An 18,929-nucleotide genomic window follows, 5' to 3' on the forward strand; every position below is an offset into this window, starting at 1 on the left:
AACCTTGAACCTCCCCTAGCACAGCATGAGGCTATTTCCTCCTCCTGTTCCTTGTTCCCCAAGGGCAGAGCCCAACCCCTCCTGGCTGTCCCCTCCTGTCAGGGAGTTGTGCAGAGCCAGAAGGTCCCACTGAGCTTCCTTATCTCCAGGCTGAACCCCCTTCCCAGCTCCCTCAGCTGGCTCCTGGTGCCCTAGACCCTTCCTCAGCTCCACTCCCTTCCCAGGACACCATCCCCGCAGTGTCCACTCCCCTTCTCCAACCTTGGCCTTAAGCTTGGATGCATCCTCTACAGTCTGTGCCAAATGTGTCCTTGCCTCTGTTTACAGAGCTCTGCAGTGACACTTGAGTCTTGTTTGGTGAGAGCTGCCCAAACACTGCCTTGGAAAACTTCTTGGTGTAAACGGCATATGAAGCAAAGCAATCTTCAAATACCTGGGATGGAAGGAAAACCTTTGAACACAAGAGCTGCTCCCCCAAAGTCGCTGTCACCTCATTCTCATTTTTGCTATCCTGGTTTCACCACCCACTCTCAACACCAGATGATTCTCCACTCCAGTGGGGAAAAACTAGCACATCTTTCCTGTGAAGCCCCATTCTTTCCTCCAGCCATCCTAAAAGAATCTTCAAAGAGGGAGATTCAAGAAATTCTTTATATACAGAGACCTTAATCATTTCTCATCCTCTCAGTTCTCCCAGCCCACAGAACAGTAACAAGCTCCTTTCCTCCTTTAGACACCAGGACAAATATCCTTTAGAATGGTTTCACTTCTATGTATTTCTCTTTTACAAAGCTGCAATAGCCGTGGCCAAGCTGTATAAAAGTGACAGAGTGTTCAACAGCCCTCCTTAGTGTTCCGCAGGGATTGGTTTATTTCCCTGGACAGACAATCGCTCTGGTCCCACTCCCTCTGCAGCACAATTCTCTTGCTTCCTCTGAGCTGCTCTTCAGCCTTTTTTCTCTATAAAAGCTGTGTGCTGGCCCTGCAGGTAACTCACAATCTTCTCCTCGATTTCCATGCCTTGTGCTACTTCCTCATCGGAGAGGGATAAGGGAGTCTGTGAGTCCCTGGTGACAATGATGACAGAGGTTCTCCGGGATTCCAGGACATTGGCCACCACCACCTGGTGCTGGTATTTCTCCAGAGCCTGTCGAGATTTATCCAGGAGGATCTGGGGATCTGTCTCCAGTTTGAAGGAAATCACAAAGGCCTCAGGGGCCCAGTCTCTGACCAGGGGTGACAGCATCTTTGGCACCATCTTCATTGTGATCTGCAGTGGGGAAAGATAAAAAGATCAGTAAAAACATTACAAGGAGTTTTAATAAGAGATGGGATGGGAAAGAGGAAAATTCCAGCTTTGTTTTATATTCCATTTATACCAGGAAGCTTTTCACGGCAGTGTTGGGCCAGCTCTCACCAAACAAGGTTCGAATTATACTAAATTTAAATTAAATGATCCATGTGGTGCTCACAGTCAGGATGTTCTGAGGCCAGGCCACAGGAGCTCTGCATTCCCAGAGCTAACTACACTGGGGGAATATAAACATGAGAAGATTTAAGAAAGCATTACAACTGCCTAAATCTGAGTTTTCAGCTCTCCAGAATCCAGGTAATTTATCTTCACCTTTCCTTCTATCAACTCCTTAACATGCAAAAGTGTTAAAGCATGGAGAAAAACAGTAGGACAGTGTTCTCCAGCTTCCCAGCCTCTGGATCTATCACTGGGAATCAGGCCAGGTCTCATCTTTCCAATGTTAACAATAATAAAGAATGAAGCCCAGAAACTTCTTAGAAAACAATTAATAAATTTGGTATTTTTTTATATAAAGAATTCCAGAGCCACCTGTTCCCATTAGTGAGAGGGACCTCAGTGCTGCAGTGTTAGCCATTCACACAAGCAAGATGGATCCCAGAGTCATGGAATGGATGGGGTTGAGAGTGACCTTAAATCCCATCTCATTCCAGCCCCTGCCATGCGTAGGGACACCTTCCACTATCCCAGGTTGCTCCATGCCCCACCCAACCTGGCCTTGGACACTCACAGGGTTGGGGCAGCCACAGCTTATCTGGGCAACCTGAGCCAGGGCCTCAGAACCCTCACAGAGAAGAATCTCTTCCCAATATCCAATCTAAATCTATTCTGTCAGTTTGCAATCATTCCCCCCTGTCCTAGCACTCCAGGCTCTTCTCCAATGCCTCTCTCCAGACAAAAGGCAGCAACTCAAGTACTCCAGGAGCTATTCTTGGAGCACTTCAGCTCTCTGAGACCCACCCTCTCTCCTCATCTCCATGGAAGCACAGGCAACTTTAAAGGACAAAGCCAGAAGAGCAGGAGGCACTCAGGGGCCCCTCTTCATGTGCCACACCACAACCACAGACATGTTGAAGCTGCTCGGTATCAGACAGAGCAGCACTGACCTCCCTGCAGAAAACCAATGGCACCACTCACCCTTCATCCCACCCTAAAAATAAACCTAGATCAAAGGAGAGCAGGGTGATCCTGCCCTACCCTCTTATCTGGGCCCTCAGTGCAAGATAAGAATAAAGCAATGTAGCTTCAGGATTTCCACAGGGTTCTGTCCCTGTGGGATCTCACCCGCATGTTCCCTCTGACAACACACACGAGCCACTGTTTTGCAGCTTTCCCAGGTTTTATCCACAGCCAGTTCTCAGGAGAAGGACCCTGGAAGCAAGGAGGGGATGGCTGAGGGGGGTGGCAGAGGGGGCCGGCAGAGGAGGCCATGCCCAGATGCCCAGGGGGGCCTCACCTGCAGAGGCCCCTCCGAGGACTGGATCTTGTGCTCTGGCATCTCGGAGACCGGGATGTAGAAATCTGACACGGCGGCTGACAGATAGAACATGACACTGGAGCCTGTGGGAACATAACTGCTGTCCCCCACTGCCATAGCTTGTCCCCATCACCCCAGAGCCAGATGAGCTGCCACCCACACACACACACACCCCCAAAAGAGGGGAGACCAGGGCCTCCCTTAGGCATCCCCCAGCACAATCCCAAGCAGGACAGTACTAACCCCACCCTGGGGTCCCCTCAGACACACTGTTCTCCACTGGTGTCTGTCTTGTCCCTTCCTCCCAAGCCCCAACAGCCTCCAGGAACAGTCCAGACCCTCATGCAGGGGTGCAAGAGCCCCCTTGTCGCCTTCATGCCAGAACCCCACAGGCCCAGGGATTGCCTCATACCTGGGCCCTGGGGCCATCACGAGGGGGTTCTACAATCTACCCCATGCTGGGAACCCCTCGACCTTTCCCCTACAACCATTACATCCCCTCGTTCTAGGTCCGCCTGTCCCCTCACACTTGAGACCCCCATGAGAGCCTCATCCTTTCTCATCCTAAAGCTTTGCACAGGACCACCCTGTTCCCTCATTCTTGGGCTCCCTCACACTGGAGGGGGCTTCATCCTCTCTTGCCTTCCGCCCTACGAACCGGTGGCCACCCCGTCCCCCATTCCTGGGTCCCCACAGTTCCCCCCGTCCCCTCACGTCCGGGCTCCCCTCGTACCGAGGGGCGCCAGGGCTCGGGCGGCTGCGCGCAGCAGCGCCAGGTATTCAACGAGGCCCGTGAACTCGATGGCGAGCAGCGCGCCCGCCGCCGTGGCTCGTTGGTACTCGCGGAGCGCGGGCAGCAGCGTAGGCAGCGCGGCGGGGGCGGCGGTCACGCCGGGCGGCGGCCCCGGGATGAGGCGGAGCGCGTCGAGTAGCGCAGGCCCGTGCGGCGGTAGGGCGCGGGCCCAGGGGAAGACGGAACGGGCGCGGTGCAGGAAGCACACGCCGTAACCCGCCCGCACGAGCCGCTCGGCTGAGGCAGCCCCGCGCCGACCGCTACTGAAGTTCTCCAGGAAGCGCACGGCGCGAGCCTCCAGCGGCACCTGCGTCCCGCCCGACGTCACCAGTGCCACGCGCCGCCCGCGTGCCGCCTGCGCCGCCGCCCAAGCCCGCACCCGGCCCTCGGTCGCCGCCACATCCACGTTGTTGTCCTTGTCCACGTCCTCCTCCTCCTTGGCCGCCGCCGCCATGACCAGCCCGCACGGCCCACCGGAAATCACGTGTGCCACTTTCCCCGTCCCGGAAGTGTTGTCTCGGCAACGGAACGCCAGATCACGTTGTTGATTGTCGGAAGTGACGAACCTCGTCTCGCCGGAAGTGTCACCCCGGCAACCGGGGGACGCATCGAACGTTCAGGGCCGGCCATGGCGGGGCTGCCGCGTTGCGGATTGTGTGGGGCCCGAACAGCCCCGCTGCGCTGCCCCGGCTGCCGTCTCACCTACTACTGGTGAGAGACCCCGGGGCGAGGCCCAGGGGGCAGGGTGAGGCCTGGGGCACAGGGGCAGGGCAGGAGGCAGGGATTAGCTCCAGGGAGAGGCACAGACCGGAAGCTTGGTATTCAGGATAAGGCCCAGGAAGGCGGTTTATCCCACAAAAAGGCTCAGGACACGAGGCCTAGGATGAGGCACAGGGCATGGGAAGGAGGTCCAGGGTGAGGCCCGGGAAGCAGGAACCAGCCACAGGATGAGGCTTAGGACACGTGGAGGAGGCCCAAGAGGAAACGTAGGAGGCAGGAACAAGCCCAGAACAAGGACAGAGAGACAGGGACAAAGCCTGGGGTGTGGTCTGGGACGCAGGTAAGAGGCAGGGATTATCACTGGGATGAGACTCAGTACACAGGGACAAGCCTCACAAAGCCCAGGACACAGGGATGAGATCTGGGACAAAGCTCAGCAGGCAGGGATGGGCTCAGGAGGCAGGGATGAGACCTAGGATGGAGCCTGGGAGCCTGGAGAGGGCCCAGGCTGGAGCTCATCCAGCAAGGCAACAGGAACTGGAGCAGGCACACTCACCTGGAATGCTCCTGCTGCCTTCAAGCATCTCCTGCATTAGGCAGAAAGCACAGCTGGGAGCTCTGGAGTGTCACATGAACATCCTTAACATACCCTCAGAGCAGTCACTGAGTTCCAGAACATTCCCTGTTCCTACAGTGATCTGGGGTGAGTTGGTTTGTGGGTTTTGTTTTTCCAGTGTTGAAATTCAGGGATTCTTTCAAACATAGCTTTATCAGGATTTAAGGCAGTGGTTTAAATTAGGATTTTAACACAGAGAACTGGGGGGATGTGGTAGGGCAGTGTTGTGAAATGGAAACATTTGGAAATATCATATGTTGGGCACCCTCGAGGCAGCCGAGGGGCTCTGGGAATTGTTATGGAAAAAATCCTGAAAGACAGCAGAGAATAATCTATCCCAGAAAATACCAGTATTCTTTTCCCCTCCTTTTGCTAGTGATGTCTCCCATCAGAGAACTGACTGGATCAGCATCCACAGCCATATCTGCCACCTGCTCATCCCAGTCCTTGGGCCCCAGCCCTGTTTCCATTCTGAAAAAGACAGAAAACATGGCAAGGAGCAGTTGCTGAGGAGGCAGGTGGGTGCAGGAGGAAAAAGCACAACTTCAGAGTGCTTCCAGGGAAGGAATTCCAGCTCCTCTCCATACCCTGGCTGTACATGGTGGGACACACCAGGGGAAGACTGGGCTCACCTAAAATTTTGAGCTACACAGGAGTCTCCAAAGCAGCCTGGGCTGTCACTGCCCAATTCCTATAAAGCTGAAAGGAATTTCTTGCCTAAAACCAAACAGGGCTTTTGCCTTTACAGGATCCACCCCTTTAGAAATCCTCCCTCTGGATGCTCCCAAGGAAGAGGATGGCACTTCCTTGGTTGATTTGGGACTTGGTTGTAGAGGTTTGCAAGCTGCTTTCTCTAAACAAAACCTCAAAAATAAGGGGAGTGGGAGCATCCTCTCTGTCATTCCTGAGCCTCCAGTCTTTTCCACAGTGTTTTCTTGGTGTTCTGAACTTCCTCAGGCAGCAGTAATCCTGGATTTCCCTAACCAGGGGGTTGGTCCATCACCCTAGTTAGTCCAGGATCCAGCTGAGATTTGCTTCTTTCAGGCCATTTGATGGGAGGGTATCCCCTTTCCCAGAGCAAAGGTGCAAGGAAGCCAAGGCTCCTCCCTTTGTTTTCTTGCCCAACTTGGAACACCCTTTCCCACTAAGTGTAGCCTTTTATCTCCATCAGGCCTCAGGGACATGCAGATGTGCAGCTCCTTTCCATCCCCCATGGTCTGAAACTCTTTATGGAATGGCAGGAGCAGCTGTTCTGCATTGTTGCTAAAATAACCCACCCAGGTGCATCTGCTTCTGAAAATCCTCCCTATGGAAACAGTTTTTCCCTCTATTAATAACTCCCAGACACAGAATAATGGGGTGGCACACAGTGGGCTTGGAACAATCCAATGGTGCAACTGAGAAGACCATCCCTAATCTTTTGAATTTTACATTAATTGTTATTTTAAGGTGTTTCTGGGCCAGCTGTGGGGCTCTAGGGACCAACTCATTGCTGTCACCTTTCTTGGGAGCTTCCAGAAAGATGAAGTCCAAAGGCAAAAGTCCTGCTTGGTGAGAGCTTGTGACAGGCTTTAGGCAGCAGATTCCTTTTGGTTTTACAGGACTCGGGCAATGACATCACAGGCTGGTTTGGAAACTCCTGTCTGGCTGAAAACCCCAGGTGAGACTGTTGAGCAAAGTCCACAGAAGGTGTGTCAGGCCAGTGTGTCCTAAAGGGAAAATGCAAAACTTCCTTACTTCCAGGTTCTGTTTAAATTGTGCTTTATAAAACCTGTGAGGAAAGTTAAAATGGGTGTCATGGGGGTGTGGCAGGATTTTGCATCCAGAAGTGCTTGAAGCTGTCCCAAGAAACTCCCCTGCTATTGAACACTGATGTTGACACTGATTACATCACTGACTTTATTGCAACTAATATTATCCCCACCAGGCCACGTGGCTGCCAGCTGAGGGAAGTGCTCCTTCATTAGCTGGAAGTTAATCTGCTGGTTTAATTAGGTGAAGGGAAAGACAGCAGGAAGTTGGGGCTGGTGGAAAGAAAGTCACTCTTGATTGGGATTCACACTGAGTTAGCAAACAGCAGCTTGGAGCTGGAGCCTGGGAATGGTTCCATGGGCAAGGCAGGGAGAAAAGACTGGGTTTTTTTTGAAGTTGAGATTTTTATAAGCTCCTTAACAACCCTTAACATCATCTGTTCTTTGACCTTTGTCTCCAGCTTATTTAAATAAAATAGATTTTGAGAACAGTCAGTGCTGGGACACTTTGCTTTCCTTCTCTCCAAAGAAAGGAGTGAGACCATGGAAATCCCTCAGTTACCTGCTGGGTTTCCCAGCAAGAGGGAAGGTTGCTTTGTGTCTAACAGGATTTGGAGCAGCCAGGTTGAGGCTGGGATGGCTCAGAGGTGTTGGGAGAGGGGAAGATTATTTAGTGCCTTGTCCCACTGGCTGCATCACATTCCTATTCCAGATCCAACAGAAGTGCTTAAAAAGTTCTTCCCTGTGAGGGTGGGGAGGCCCTGGCACAGGTGGTCCAGAGAAGCTGTGGTTGCCCCATCCCTGAAAGTGTCAAGGCCAGGTGGGACAGGGCTTGGAGCAACCTGGGAAAGTGGAGGGTGTCCCTACCTATGGCAGGGGGTGGAATGAGATGAGCCTTAGGGTTCCAAACCAGTCTGGGATTCTATGCAAAAAGGGCTTTGGAGTTGAGGGAAAAGCTCTGCACTCTCATGATAACCAGAGGAAAAAATCTTCTGCCCAAAGCCTGCTTTGGGTTTACTGCTTTTTGTACATTTCTGCTGTACTTCACCCACTCCTGCCCTCTGTTTGTTTAGAAAACACAGAGATCCAGCCTCAGTCAGGACACAGGGAAACCTGGGCAAGTCCAAATGCCCTGTGGCTCAAGGAGCAGGGAGCTGGGAGCCAGAAGGTTTTATGTGTTTCATTCCTTGTCTGTGCTCCAAAGCTTTGTTGATAGAAATCTGCTTCTGTCAACATAGCCAGGGGGGTGCCTGCAGACAGCACCTCCAAACTGATAGAACTCCAAGTTTCTGTTTGGAGAAGAGCCTCACCTGCCTGCATGATGTCAGCTCCCTATAGCTCTTGGGCATGGGAAAAGATCCAGCCCAGCCAGCCCTGGCACTGCTCTGGTTGCAAGTTCAGCTCCAGCTCACTGGAGCCTTCCCTCTTCCTGAAATCCTCATTTCTTGAGACACACCATTGATTTTGGTGCCTGAGAGTGAATAATGGATGTGGCACTGGGCCCTGAGTGTGTTCCAAACCACCTGCTCCCACCTGAAGCAGAGCAGGGGTCCTCAGCCCCCTAAAACCCCAAAAACTGTATGGGGGCATCTTCAGAGAAACCTCAAATTGCAACACAAATGGAAAGAGCCCAGAGTGAGAGGGCCAGGGGCAAGGGGGAAACCAGGGCCGGGACAAAGGGAACATTCCTCCAGGGCTCTTCAGGGCCAAAGGGAACCATCCTCCTAGGCTTGCAACTGTGGTTGGAGATATTCACTGCTCCAGGACTCCTCTTGCCTGCTGCCCTTCCTTCTCCTGGAAGCTGTGCCAGGGTCCAACCCCCAGCTTTGTCCTTGCTGCAGATGTTTCAGGCCATAGGAAGCAGCAATGCTACCATTGACAAGGAGTAAAAAAAGAATGATCCCAATCTCCAGCACCTCCCAGATGCCAATCTGGGTGATGCCCACGCACCAGGGCCTACAGTGGTTGCACCAGACTGACACAGACAGAAAAAGCAGCCTGAGAAATACCAGCTTTTCCTGCTGCTGCTCCAAGCATGTGCTGGTTTTCTCCTGGGCACCACCTGCTCCGTGGACACAGTTTGTGTTTCACAGAATCCCAAACTGGTTTGGGGTGGAAGAGATCTTAAAGTCCATCCCATCCTACCCCCTGCCATGGGCAGGGACACCTTCCACTATTCCAGGTTGCTTCAAGCCCCATCCAATCTGGCCTTGGACACTTCCAAGGATGCCTCAGCTTTTCTGGAAAACCTGCTTTTCCCCTCTCCATATTCTGGTAGCTCAGGAGTGGGTGCTGTGTTTTCTGGCTCTTGGCTCTTCTCACTGGAGCAGGGGCTGTTGCTCTGGGCTGTGTTCTTTGATGATCTTATTTATCCAAAAAGGTGTCTCTTTACCTCAGCCAAGATCTCCGGGAAACACTGGCAGGCTGTCCTGGAGCTCTCTGTCCCAGACTTCCTCCTTCACCCAAGGCACAACTCTGCCTCAGTCCAAGCAGTTCAAGCTCTGCAAAATGCCAAAGCCTGGCCTCTAGGATCTCTAAGATTGGTGTCTCTGCCCAGCTTGGCCCCAGCTGGAGGCAGAGGGTGATAAAGGGGTGAACTGGTGTTTGCTCAGTGTGCCACTGAGAAAACCAGGGTAGCAGTGCTGAGCTCTCTAGCAGCACCACTGATTCCCAGGCACCTTTCCTGCTAGGAAAAGCTGATGGAGAAGTGTCAGTAGCTGGCTGGATGGGGCTCTGAGCAACTTGGTCTAGTAGAACTTGTCCTTTCCCATGACAGGGGATAGCAAAGATGAGCTTTAAAGCCCCTCCCAACCCAAACCTTTCTGTGTTGAGATTTCTGGGATTCTGTCATTCTACAAGGATCCTGGCATTTTTTTCCTTGGTATCCATGCAAGGGCACAGTATGCACAGCTCCAGGCAGGGAGTAGGCAATGGGATGGAGATCTGTTTGTGGAGCTGGGGATTACATCAACTGCTGCTTACCGTGGAGAGGCCAAATGGTGTGGACTAGTAGGAACAGCAAAAGGCAGGAAGCAGCTATACATGGAAAAGTACAGGATAACTTATGGATTCTGACAATCCCTAACACCGCAGAAGCTGCTGCACCACCTGGCTGGGGATGGATTTGCTGAGTGTAACACATTCTGATTTTGACCAGTTTTCAGACTTTGCACACAAAATCCCAGCCCAGGACCAGCCAGGAGAGGGTGGGATGAAGCTGCAGTTCCCTGTGAGGGGTTGTCTCCTCACTCCCTGGCCATGTCTCCAGCAGTTGGAGCTGTGCCGTGCTGGCACCACGGGGCTTGGCTGGCTCTGAGTCACACTGGAGCCCCTGGCTCTAATCTCCTTTCTGGTCTTGTGATGATCGTTTTCTGTGCTTCACAGCTTTTATTCCTGCAGCCTTATGAGACCTTGTCAGGAGGCGTAAGGAATTCCTTGTCCAGGAAGACACCACATGATCTGCAAGGATGTCCAAAGCTGTTCCTGCTCAAAGCAGGAATGGAGCCAGACTCTAATACGCTCTAATATGACAGCTTTAATGTCTGTCTATTAATTACAGCCACAAACTACACTACAATTGCTGCTTTATAATTTGAAAACCCGCTTTTATAAAGAGCCTGTGCATCTCTAACCACCTGGTCTAGTGAAAGGTGTCCCATGGCAGGGGATGTGATGAGATGGGCTTTAAGGTCCCTCCAACCCAAACCATTGTGGGGTTCTGTGATTTCTTTTTTCCCTGTCTTTTCTCACTCTGCCCCCGCTCTGTTTCCCTGCAGGAATCCCTCATTGCTGTGGCATTGAGCACAGCCCAGCAGTTTGTGTGGGCAGGGAAGCCCCTGGAAGCAATTCCTGCAGCACTGCAGGCGCTGCATTTCAGCTCCCAAGTGTTCGGCTCTGGATCTGTGCAGCTCGTGCCTGTTTTTCTGCTCCTGGCTGAGGCCTCCACGGGTGAGCATTGTCAACATGGGAATGCTGGCAAGGGCAAGGCCTCCAGGGTCAGGTTTCTGGTTTCCTTTTGCCATTCATCTGGAAAAGAGCAGCTCTGGGCCCTGCTCTGCCTCAAGGGCATTGCAGAGATTTGAGCCTTCCCACACACACACACACACACCCTTCACACCCCTTTTCTGTGGCTCTGGGGCAAAGAATCTCTCAGCACTCAGGAGATCAATGAAATCAAATGAAATGTTTTGTCCCTTTCCACCAACTCCCAAAGGAGAAGCTCTATGAAAGTCTGTTCTTTACCTCTGTGGCCTAGGATGACTCTCCAAAGCATTAAATTCCAGAGGGTGGTTGGTTATGCTTTTATCTCAAAGAACCAGCAAACGTTTCAGAGGCCAATGCACCCAAAGAACTCTCAGTTCATTCACAAATCTTGCTCTGCCTGAGCAGAGCTTTTTCTCACTTTGTGCTTTGGAAAACATGGTAAATGAGGGCATGGAAGCTGCTCTCCCTGCAAGAGAGATCCCTGTAAATCACTGCCATTCCAGGAGCACACACAATGCTCTGCTGGCACAACAGAGCTGGCTCAGCGGTTGTAAATGGTGCGGTGAGAGCAGGGAGAAAAAATGCTGTGAGTAATTCCAGTGTGATAAGGTGAGAGTCATCAGCGCCTGCCTGGAGCAAACCTGTGTAGGCCACATGTTCCAGAGAGATTGTGTGCAGTGTATCCTCTGCCATGGAACCTGGCTGGGAGAGCTGGGGATGTTCACCTGGAGAAGGGAAGGCTCCAGGAAGACCTCAGAGCCCCCTCCAAGGCCTAAAGGGGCTCCAGGAGAGCTAGAGAGGGACTTGGACAAGGGCCTAGAGGAATAGGACACAGGGAATGGCTTCCCACTGCCAGAGGGCAGAGTTAGATGGGATATTGGTAAGAAATTCCTCCCTGTGAGGGTAGGGAGGCCCTGGCATAGGGTGTCCAGAGCAGTGGTGGCTGCCCCTGGATTCCTGGAAGTGTCCAAGGCCCAGTTGGATGGGGCTTGGAGCAGCCTGGGATAGAGGAAGGTGTCCCTGCCCATGGCAGGGGGTGGAATGGGATGAACTTGAAGGTGCCCTCCAATCCAAATCAGTCTGAAATGCTGTGGTTTCTAGCTCCCTTTGGAGCTCTCTACATATTCACTTGTCTATGAATAAGACTTTAGACACCTGGGCAGCTCAGAAGCACTTGGGAAAGAAGTGGGGAATCCCCAAACTGCATCTCTATATCAAGCTATCCCAAAGGGACAGCCAGCAGTATTCTCTGGCTTTTCAGGTTTAAAAATGCTCCTTATCCTCCCTATTTCCCTGATTATCCCTACATGTCATTCCAGGCACTGGCCGTCTCCGGCAGGCAGCCAAGTATCTCTCCCAAGCCCAGTGGATTGTCCTCCAAACCCCAGACTGCAGTGCTGCTCTTCAGTCTAAGTTGCATCGTGGGCTGGGGCTTTTCTCTGCTGCTGAAGGAAACCTGGACCAGGCTTTGTATCACCTGGCCAATGATGTAAGTTCCTTGGAATACAGGAACAGGGAACACTTCTATTTTAATTCCTTCTCTCCTCCCAGATTGATATGGAAATGCCAACAGGCAGATTTGGGATCTTGAGAACATTCACATCACAGACACCCAAATTGGATAGATCTGAGACACATGTGGATCCATGTGTGAGCTAAAGATGTGTTTTGCCAGTTATCCCTATTCCCATGAAGTGACAGAGAATCATGGAATCACTACGGTTGGAAAAGTCCTCCATGATCATCAAGTCCAACCATTCCCCCAGCACTGTCAGGTCCACACCTAACCCATGTTTCCAAGTGCCACATCCACGTGTTTTTTGAACACCTCCAGGGATGGTGATTCCACCACTGCCCTGCGCAGCCTGTTCTAATACTTGAACACCCTTCCTACTAAGAATTTTTCCCAATATCCTACCTTGAACCTCCCCTGGCACAACTTGAGGCTATTTCTTCTTGTCCCGTCCCTGTTCCCTGGGAGCAGAGCCCGACCCCACTTGGCTGCACCCTCCTGTCAGGAAGTTGCCCGGAACCAAAAGATCCCCCTGAGCCTCCTTTTCTCCAGGCTGAGCCTCCCTCAGCCACTCCGCATATATTCCTCACATTCCTTGTCTTTTTGTCTTATCTCTATAAATTTCTCCACCAGCTTCATTGCAGTGCTAAGATGCCCAGACATTCCTGCCCCAAACTGATGGAGTGGCCTTTTATTCCACATATAATTTACATTTTGGCTGTTATTTCCCTCAGTACTTTCCCAGCTCTGTCACCCATTATTTAATTAACACCTTATTTCCCTATTTTAGTATCTGGTTCAATGATGTTTTCTCCAATTCCACCTCTCTAGCCATGAAAACAGTTTGTTACATTGGAAGTGGTCATTGCCAGTTGTGTTCCTGAGGATGCTTTGCCTGTCATTTGATCCTCCAAAGCCAGATGAACTTCTCCACATCCTATTTCTGTCCCATGTAGACTAAATTTATCCAGTGCCGAGTGATGTATACCCACTCCTGTGGAATTAGATAGTGGCTTTGTGTGGGTGTAAATGATGACATAAAGGGAGAAGAATTAGACCCTTTCTATTAAAACACACAACCCTGTCCCTGCTTAGTCTAGAAGCCCTTTGGGCATTTGAGAGTTCCACAAAGGAATCTCCCAAAAGGCTTTGGAGATTCCCCAAATCCTTTTTTTTTGGTGGTATTTTGTTTGGTTGGTTGTTTTTGGTTTTTTTTATTCCATAAATGTGGTGCCTGAAAGGGCACCGGGTAAGAAGTTTTTAACTCTTAGCAAGTTCAGGACCTGCCTGGACCTTGGCTGCATGTCTGGGATCTGCTGAGAGTCACACGCCAGCTCAGAATAGCTGTAATGCTCCACTGCCTTCCCACTGTCCTCTGGGGCTCCAGGGAAAGAACAGACTTGTCGGGGGGCTGGGAAAGCAGCAGGCTGGGCTTTGGGAGAGGTGGGATGCGTGGGTGGCACAGGGAGAGGGGAGGAGGCGGGAAACCTGCCCTGGACTTTAGAGAATGTACTGAGCAGGTGGCTCTGCCCCAGCCAGGGGGGATTTAGGGTGTTGCATTCCCATGGATCAACCCAAAAATAGAGCTTTTTGGTATGTTCGAATGGATAAACTCTGTAAACTAGGTGTATTCCAATGGATCCTATGGAAAAAGCCCAAAACACAATTCTTTAGTAACTCATTCCCGTGGATAACCCCAAAATATAGAGATTTTCATACCTTATTCCTTTACGTAACCCCAAAAATAGAGATAACCTATCCTACAGATAACCCCCATATAGAGTTTTTAGTATGTCATTCCTTTACATTACCCCCAAAAAACAGCTTTTAAGTACCACATTCTCCAATAACCACCAGGCATAATTTACACATAAAAAGTCCCCAGCATTTGCAATAGTATTAACCCACAATTAAAAACTTCCCAGGTTTGACATAAACATGAACTTTCTGGGTTTGTTTTTTTTTTTTTTTTTTGTTTAATATTGATTCCAGGTTTACCTGGCTACTGCTGAGTTTGGACTAAATTCTGTTGAGGTCTCTGGAGGTTACTTCCACATGGCCAACATTTTCTTCCACAAGAATAAGATGGATACAGCAAACTCACTCTATACTGAGGTTGGTAGAACCAAAAATCATCCTCTGAATTTTTCTCAGCTTTTTTGGTGCTCTTTCCAAAGTTTTTTTCATTTCCTTTCAATGGGGTGATGACCACATCAAGTGTCAGTGTTACCCTTTAGGATCAATCCCAGATACCCTTTTCATACATAAATAATTCTCTGAGTTAAAACCATGAGACATTAATCCTGTAATCAGTTCAAAATTCTTAATAAACTGTCTTCAGTTTGGTCAACCAAACCTTGTTAAAAACTGGCCTTGCTACCAAATTTTCTGTGCCACGGGTTAGAGTCCCACCAGTACAGAGGGTCTGAGGAGTTCCTAAAGCCAAGGAAGAGTGGGATACAAACAAGTCACCTAAAATTTACACAGGGAGCCAGTGAAAAGTCACACTGATAAAAGATTTTCAGAATGGATTGATCAAGCAAGGAAAGTAATAATTATCTATTTGATTTAATAACTAAAAAAAATATATTTTATTTGTTTAAATCAATTTGTGTGGAAATGAGGTGCTGGGAGCTGCAAAATTCACCACCTGTCCCAAACTTCAACTCAGCTAGCTTTTGGTGAATATTTTGGTTAGATTTGTTCAAGTTAGGTGAAAATCCCTAATCAGCTGGAGAAGTGAATGATTCCAGCTGGGGCTATATGGGAGAGGAGTGGTGCAATGCCACTTGGAACATCCAGCCTAGCTCAGTGACCTGCAGGCACGTGGAGGGGATGGGCCATGCAGGAACATTGTTTGGAGAACAACTGAATACCAGGGGTTCACAGGAGTGAAATAATTCCCATGCTTCCTGCCAGGTGAGCAGCCTCTGGCATGACTGGCTCCGGAGGTCCCTTCAGGGGCACCAGCGAGTGCTCCGGGCCCGGGCAGAAGCATCACCATTCTCTGAGGATGAAGAAGGCATCGAGGATGGGATGAGTAAGAGTTGCTATTGCTCCAAAACCTTTGGGAAGTGGGGGTTTAACACCTGCACCCTACAGATTATGTTGGCAGCGTTGGGGTTGTCATGGTGTTTCCAGAGGCTGAATCAAGTGTTCTTGATGTCAGTGCTCAGCAGATCGCCACGGGCTGCTTCAGGAATGAGGATGTTCCGTGGAAACCCAGCTTTGCCCTTGCTGTTTGCATTCTCCATTTCACAGTTTCCTTGCCACTGACTGGAGCAAAGCAGGATTTGATTCATGGACTCATGGAATCATTCGGGTTAGAAAAGACCTTTAAAATCACCAAATCCAGCCATTCCTGCAGCACTGTCCTGTTCGCCACTAACCCACATCCCAAATGCCACATCCACGTGTTTTCTGAACTCTTCCAGGCATGGTTACTCTACCATCTCCCTAGGCAGCCTGTTCCAATAATTTACATTCCTTTCCATGAAAAAAATTCTTCTAGTATTCCAAGTAAAGCTCCCCGATGCAATTTGATACCTGAGCGTTCTCATTTCTCTGCAGGTCCTTTGTCTCCCTTTAATAATGGATGTGACATTTCAGCTCACTTAGGTGGGGGTACAGCTCCCTTCTGGAGCAGCAGGACATGATGGAATAGCTTGTACAGATAGTTGGACGTATTAATCAGGAGAGTACTCTAGGAAGAAAGGCTGGGGAGTCTCTCACTGGCATATAAAAGTGCAGAAAGCATCAGTGTGTCACTGATACTACCTCAGGCTCCCCTGAAACCAGACCAGACTCTGGTACTTGGCTCCTTTCAACCATCTTTGTAAGGACATTGTAACCATTGTAACCATCTAGTAAGGACGTTGTCAGGAAAGGGAATAAAAACTTCCCTCCCTGTAATGTTCAGGGTCAGGTTGGACAGGGCTTGGAGCAACCTGGTCTAGTGGAAGGTGTCCCTACCCATGGCCAAGGGTTGGAATGAGATGGTCTTTAAGATCCCTTCCAACCCAAAGCAGTCTGGGATTCTGTGATTATAAGGGAAACATTTCTGCAAATCACATTTCCTGGCACTACCTCTATCAGGAGTTCCCAGAGTAGGCAAGGCTACACGAGACCATCTTTGGTGTGACAAGACTAGAAAAATAGTTATTTTCCTGTAGCTGTTGTGACTCCACATCCTCTCTGAAGGCTGATCAACACAAACACTGACTGGATAAATGGGCATGGAATTTGCATGAAGCTGGGATCATAGGTACCCAGACTGGTTTGGGTGGGAAGGACCTTGAAGTTCACCTAATTCCACCCCTTGCCATTTTCAGGGACACCTTCCTCTATCCCAGGTTGCTCCAAGCCCCATCCAGCCTTGGATGCTTCTAGGGATGGGGCAGTTACAGCTGCTCTGGGCAACCTGTGCCAGGGTTTCCCCACCCTCAGACCGGGTTGATGTTTGTAGTAGCAATGGTTTGCTGTCTAGAAGAGCCAGCTGGGCTATTGGCAGTTTTGAATATGTTCTCTGGTACAAATCCATCCATCAGGATAATTTCTTTCTCCATGTAGCTGAAGCCCAGCGTGAGGAAGGAACGCAGGTGCTATGGGCGGTGCTGAAGGTCCGGGAACAGGGACCACTGCAGCATCCAGGGGAAACAACCCGAGTCCTGCATGCCCTGGCCATGATCCACTACCTGGGCCTGGATTTAGCCAAGGTAGGTTGTGTCTGAAAGGGTTCAGGAGAATTGGCCAACAGCTCTGGCGATCACCCTATCTCCTGGTCCTCTTGCTCCCCAGCACCTCTCCTGAGCCACAGCACTGGTGACCAAGGACAAAGTGCCTCATAGCTCTCAAACCAAGGGCTTAAGTGGGATATTAGGAAGAAATCCTTCCCTGTGAGGCTGGGGAGGCCCTGGCACAGGTACCCAGAGAAGCTGTGGCTGCCCCATCCCTGGAAGTGTCCAAGGCCAGGTTGGATGGGGCTTGGAGAAACCTGGGATGATGTCCCTGTCATGGGATATGAGATAAGCTTTAAAGTCCCTTGCAAGCCAAACTATTTCATGGTTCTGTGACCTGCGCTCTGTCAAAGGTGACAATCCTGCTGGATGTGTTTTGGTCTCTTCCAGGCCAGTGGATCCTGCAGTTATCCACATTTTCCTGTATCTTTATGGCTTAAAATTTCACAGGTGACTGGTAACTTCTGTGCTTTACCAATAATTGATTTTGAGGAAGTGCTGAGCAGAAACCATCTGGAAATCAGGCCCCTCTGTTTGGAATCAGAGCTCAAAACCCCGAGTTTCTTCATCCTGGGTTTTGAGGAGTGAAAATACAGGTGGTGAAAAATACTGTATTGAAATATTAATGGTCTCTTCACTGTATAATAGAAAGCCACATCTTGGGATTGTTTGGGAGACACAAACAAATTTAAATTTCTTTGAAAAAGAAAAAAGACAAAGCTTTATAATTGTGAGAGTGTCTAATCCCTGGAAGAGCTAAAATTTAGCTCCTTACCAAGAGAAATGAAGGATTTAGTTCAGAGTCAGTACAGCTGTTTTTCTTCCCTGATATAGCTTTGGGATTGTTCAAAGGATCTATGTTAGACAGTAGGTGATGTCCAGCATGGGGGGCGGGGGTCAGTAATCTCCTGTCTGCACCACTGGATCCTAAATATGGGATCTGCTGGCAGCTTTAGGCTCTCCTGTAAAGCAGCTTGTTCAGGTCACCTCGGAATGGGAGTCTGGATCTGCTCCAGGCTGCTCCTGCACTGAGCCTCAGCAGGTATTTAACTACCCCATGAGAAAAGACAGATTCCTGACAATTCCTGGTGTTGCTTCTGTCCCATTCCAGGCCCGGGAGGTGGGGATGAAAGCCTTCGACCTGGCCAAGCAGCTGCCCCAACAAGACTCTCTAGAAAACATCAGTCATCTGCTGGAGCTGATTAATGCCCAGTTTTCCCACACCACATAAAAACTGGCTCTGCCAGACCCAGATGTTTGGCCAGGTTCTCTCTTATCCAGGTTCCTGAACATCATGAGCGTCACAAGCCCTTGTTTCTCCTGCTACTACCTCTTTCTAGCTGTGTCCCTGGCTGTCCCAAAGTGTTTGGAAAATAAACATTTTAGTTTGAATTAGTCTTCGTGTGCTGCTCCACCTCTGTAACCTCTCAGAGAGTAACAGCAGCAGGGTGAGAAACAAAAGCACCACAAACACACTGAATGAATCATTTTCTGGCCAGGCTGGGAATAAGCAAACAGCCTCTCACAGCCTCGTGGTGGTTGTCCAGGAGCCAAGATGAGCTCAGGTGTGTTTCTTACTGGTTTCCTGGCTTTGCTCGCCAGTTTGGTGAGAGAGATCCCATGGTGGGAGAGGGACACAGGGAAGGGCTGGGGTGGTAGACATCTGTTCCTGGCGACCTGGTTGGGCTTGACAAGGCATTGCAGCTTCCTGCAGAGCCCCTCTACCTCTTAAACAATTTCCAGAGAATCCCAGCCTGGTTTGGAAAACCACCCTGGTTTAAAACTCATCCCAGTTCACCCCCTGTCATGGGCAGGAACACCTTCCACTATGGCAGGTGCTCAGAATTTTCTCTTTCTGCAGAGCTTTTCATAGCTCTGGGCACTGAGAGACTTCTTTATTCCACTTCCATGGGTAGAAATTCCACAGGAAGGACTTCCATTCAGGAGGGATCATGGGAGACATGAGGGACTCTAAACAGTCTTGAGGGAAAGAATGAAAAGGCTCCAACCGGGGATTCTAACCTAAA

The 18,929-nt window shown here is 50.2% G+C and overlaps 2 protein-coding genes across 5 annotated transcripts; one reads left to right on the forward strand and one right to left on the reverse strand.

Moving 5' to 3' along the window:
* Positions 1 to 757: 757 nt before the first annotated feature.
* PPCS (phosphopantothenoylcysteine synthetase) lies at positions 758 to 4,041 on the reverse strand. Of its 4 annotated transcripts, none has more exons than XM_062507570.1 (4): positions 3,523 to 4,041; positions 2,769 to 2,845; positions 2,597 to 2,683; positions 758 to 1,270 (listed from the first exon to the last, which is right to left on the reverse strand). In XM_062507570.1, the coding sequence occupies exons 1-4, from the start codon at positions 4,034 to 4,036 to the stop codon at positions 947 to 949; spliced, it is 1,002 nt and encodes a 333-aa protein (XP_062363554.1). In that variant the 5' UTR covers positions 4,037 to 4,041; the 3' UTR covers positions 758 to 946. The 4 variants fall into 4 exon arrangements, with proteins under 4 accessions (XP_062363554.1, XP_062363553.1, XP_062363555.1 ...); XM_062507569.1 differs by having other exon boundaries at positions 2,769 to 2,872; XM_062507571.1 differs by lacking the exon at positions 2,597 to 2,683 and having other exon boundaries at positions 2,769 to 2,872.
* A 169-nt stretch (positions 4,042 to 4,210) lies between these two features.
* ZMYND12 (zinc finger MYND-type containing 12) lies at positions 4,211 to 18,133 on the forward strand. The gene is made up of 8 exons (XM_062507733.1): positions 4,211 to 4,293; positions 5,295 to 5,436; positions 10,446 to 10,617; positions 11,973 to 12,142; positions 14,159 to 14,281; positions 15,086 to 15,206; positions 16,736 to 16,881; positions 18,014 to 18,133. Exons 1-8 carry the CDS (start codon positions 4,211 to 4,213, stop codon positions 18,131 to 18,133), a joined length of 1,077 nt encoding a protein of 358 aa, XP_062363717.1.
* Positions 18,134 to 18,929: the final 796 nt, after the last annotated feature.

This window comes from Cinclus cinclus, chromosome 23, assembly GCF_963662255.1.
Source record: "Cinclus cinclus chromosome 23, bCinCin1.1, whole genome shotgun sequence".
NCBI lineage: Eukaryota > Metazoa > Chordata > Aves > Passeriformes > Cinclidae > Cinclus > Cinclus cinclus.

Bases quoted from the DNA above. Each gene is read 5' to 3' on its own strand.
- PPCS (XM_062507569.1), bottom strand. From the start codon at position 4,036: ATGGCGGCGGCGGCCAAGGAGGAGGAGGACGTGGACAAGGACAACAAC. The intron at 2,684-2,768 runs GTGAGGCCCCCC...CCTTGCTTCCAG, and splicing joins CCTCGGAGGGGCCTCTGCAG to GGTCCTTCTCCTGAGAACTG. The intron at 1,271-2,596 runs GTGAGATCCCAC...TCCCCACTGCAG, and splicing joins TTGTCAGAGGGAACATGCGG to ATCACAATGAAGATGGTGCC.
- ZMYND12 (XM_062507733.1), top strand. From the start codon at position 4,211: ATGGCGGGGCTGCCGCGTTGCGGATTGTGTGGGGCCCGAACAGCCCCG. The intron at 4,294-5,294 runs GTGAGAGACCCC...TCCTTTTGCTAG, and splicing joins TGCCGTCTCACCTACTACTG to TGATGTCTCCCATCAGAGAA. The intron at 12,143-14,158 runs GTAAGTTCCTTG...TATTGATTCCAG, and splicing joins TGTATCACCTGGCCAATGAT to GTTTACCTGGCTACTGCTGA.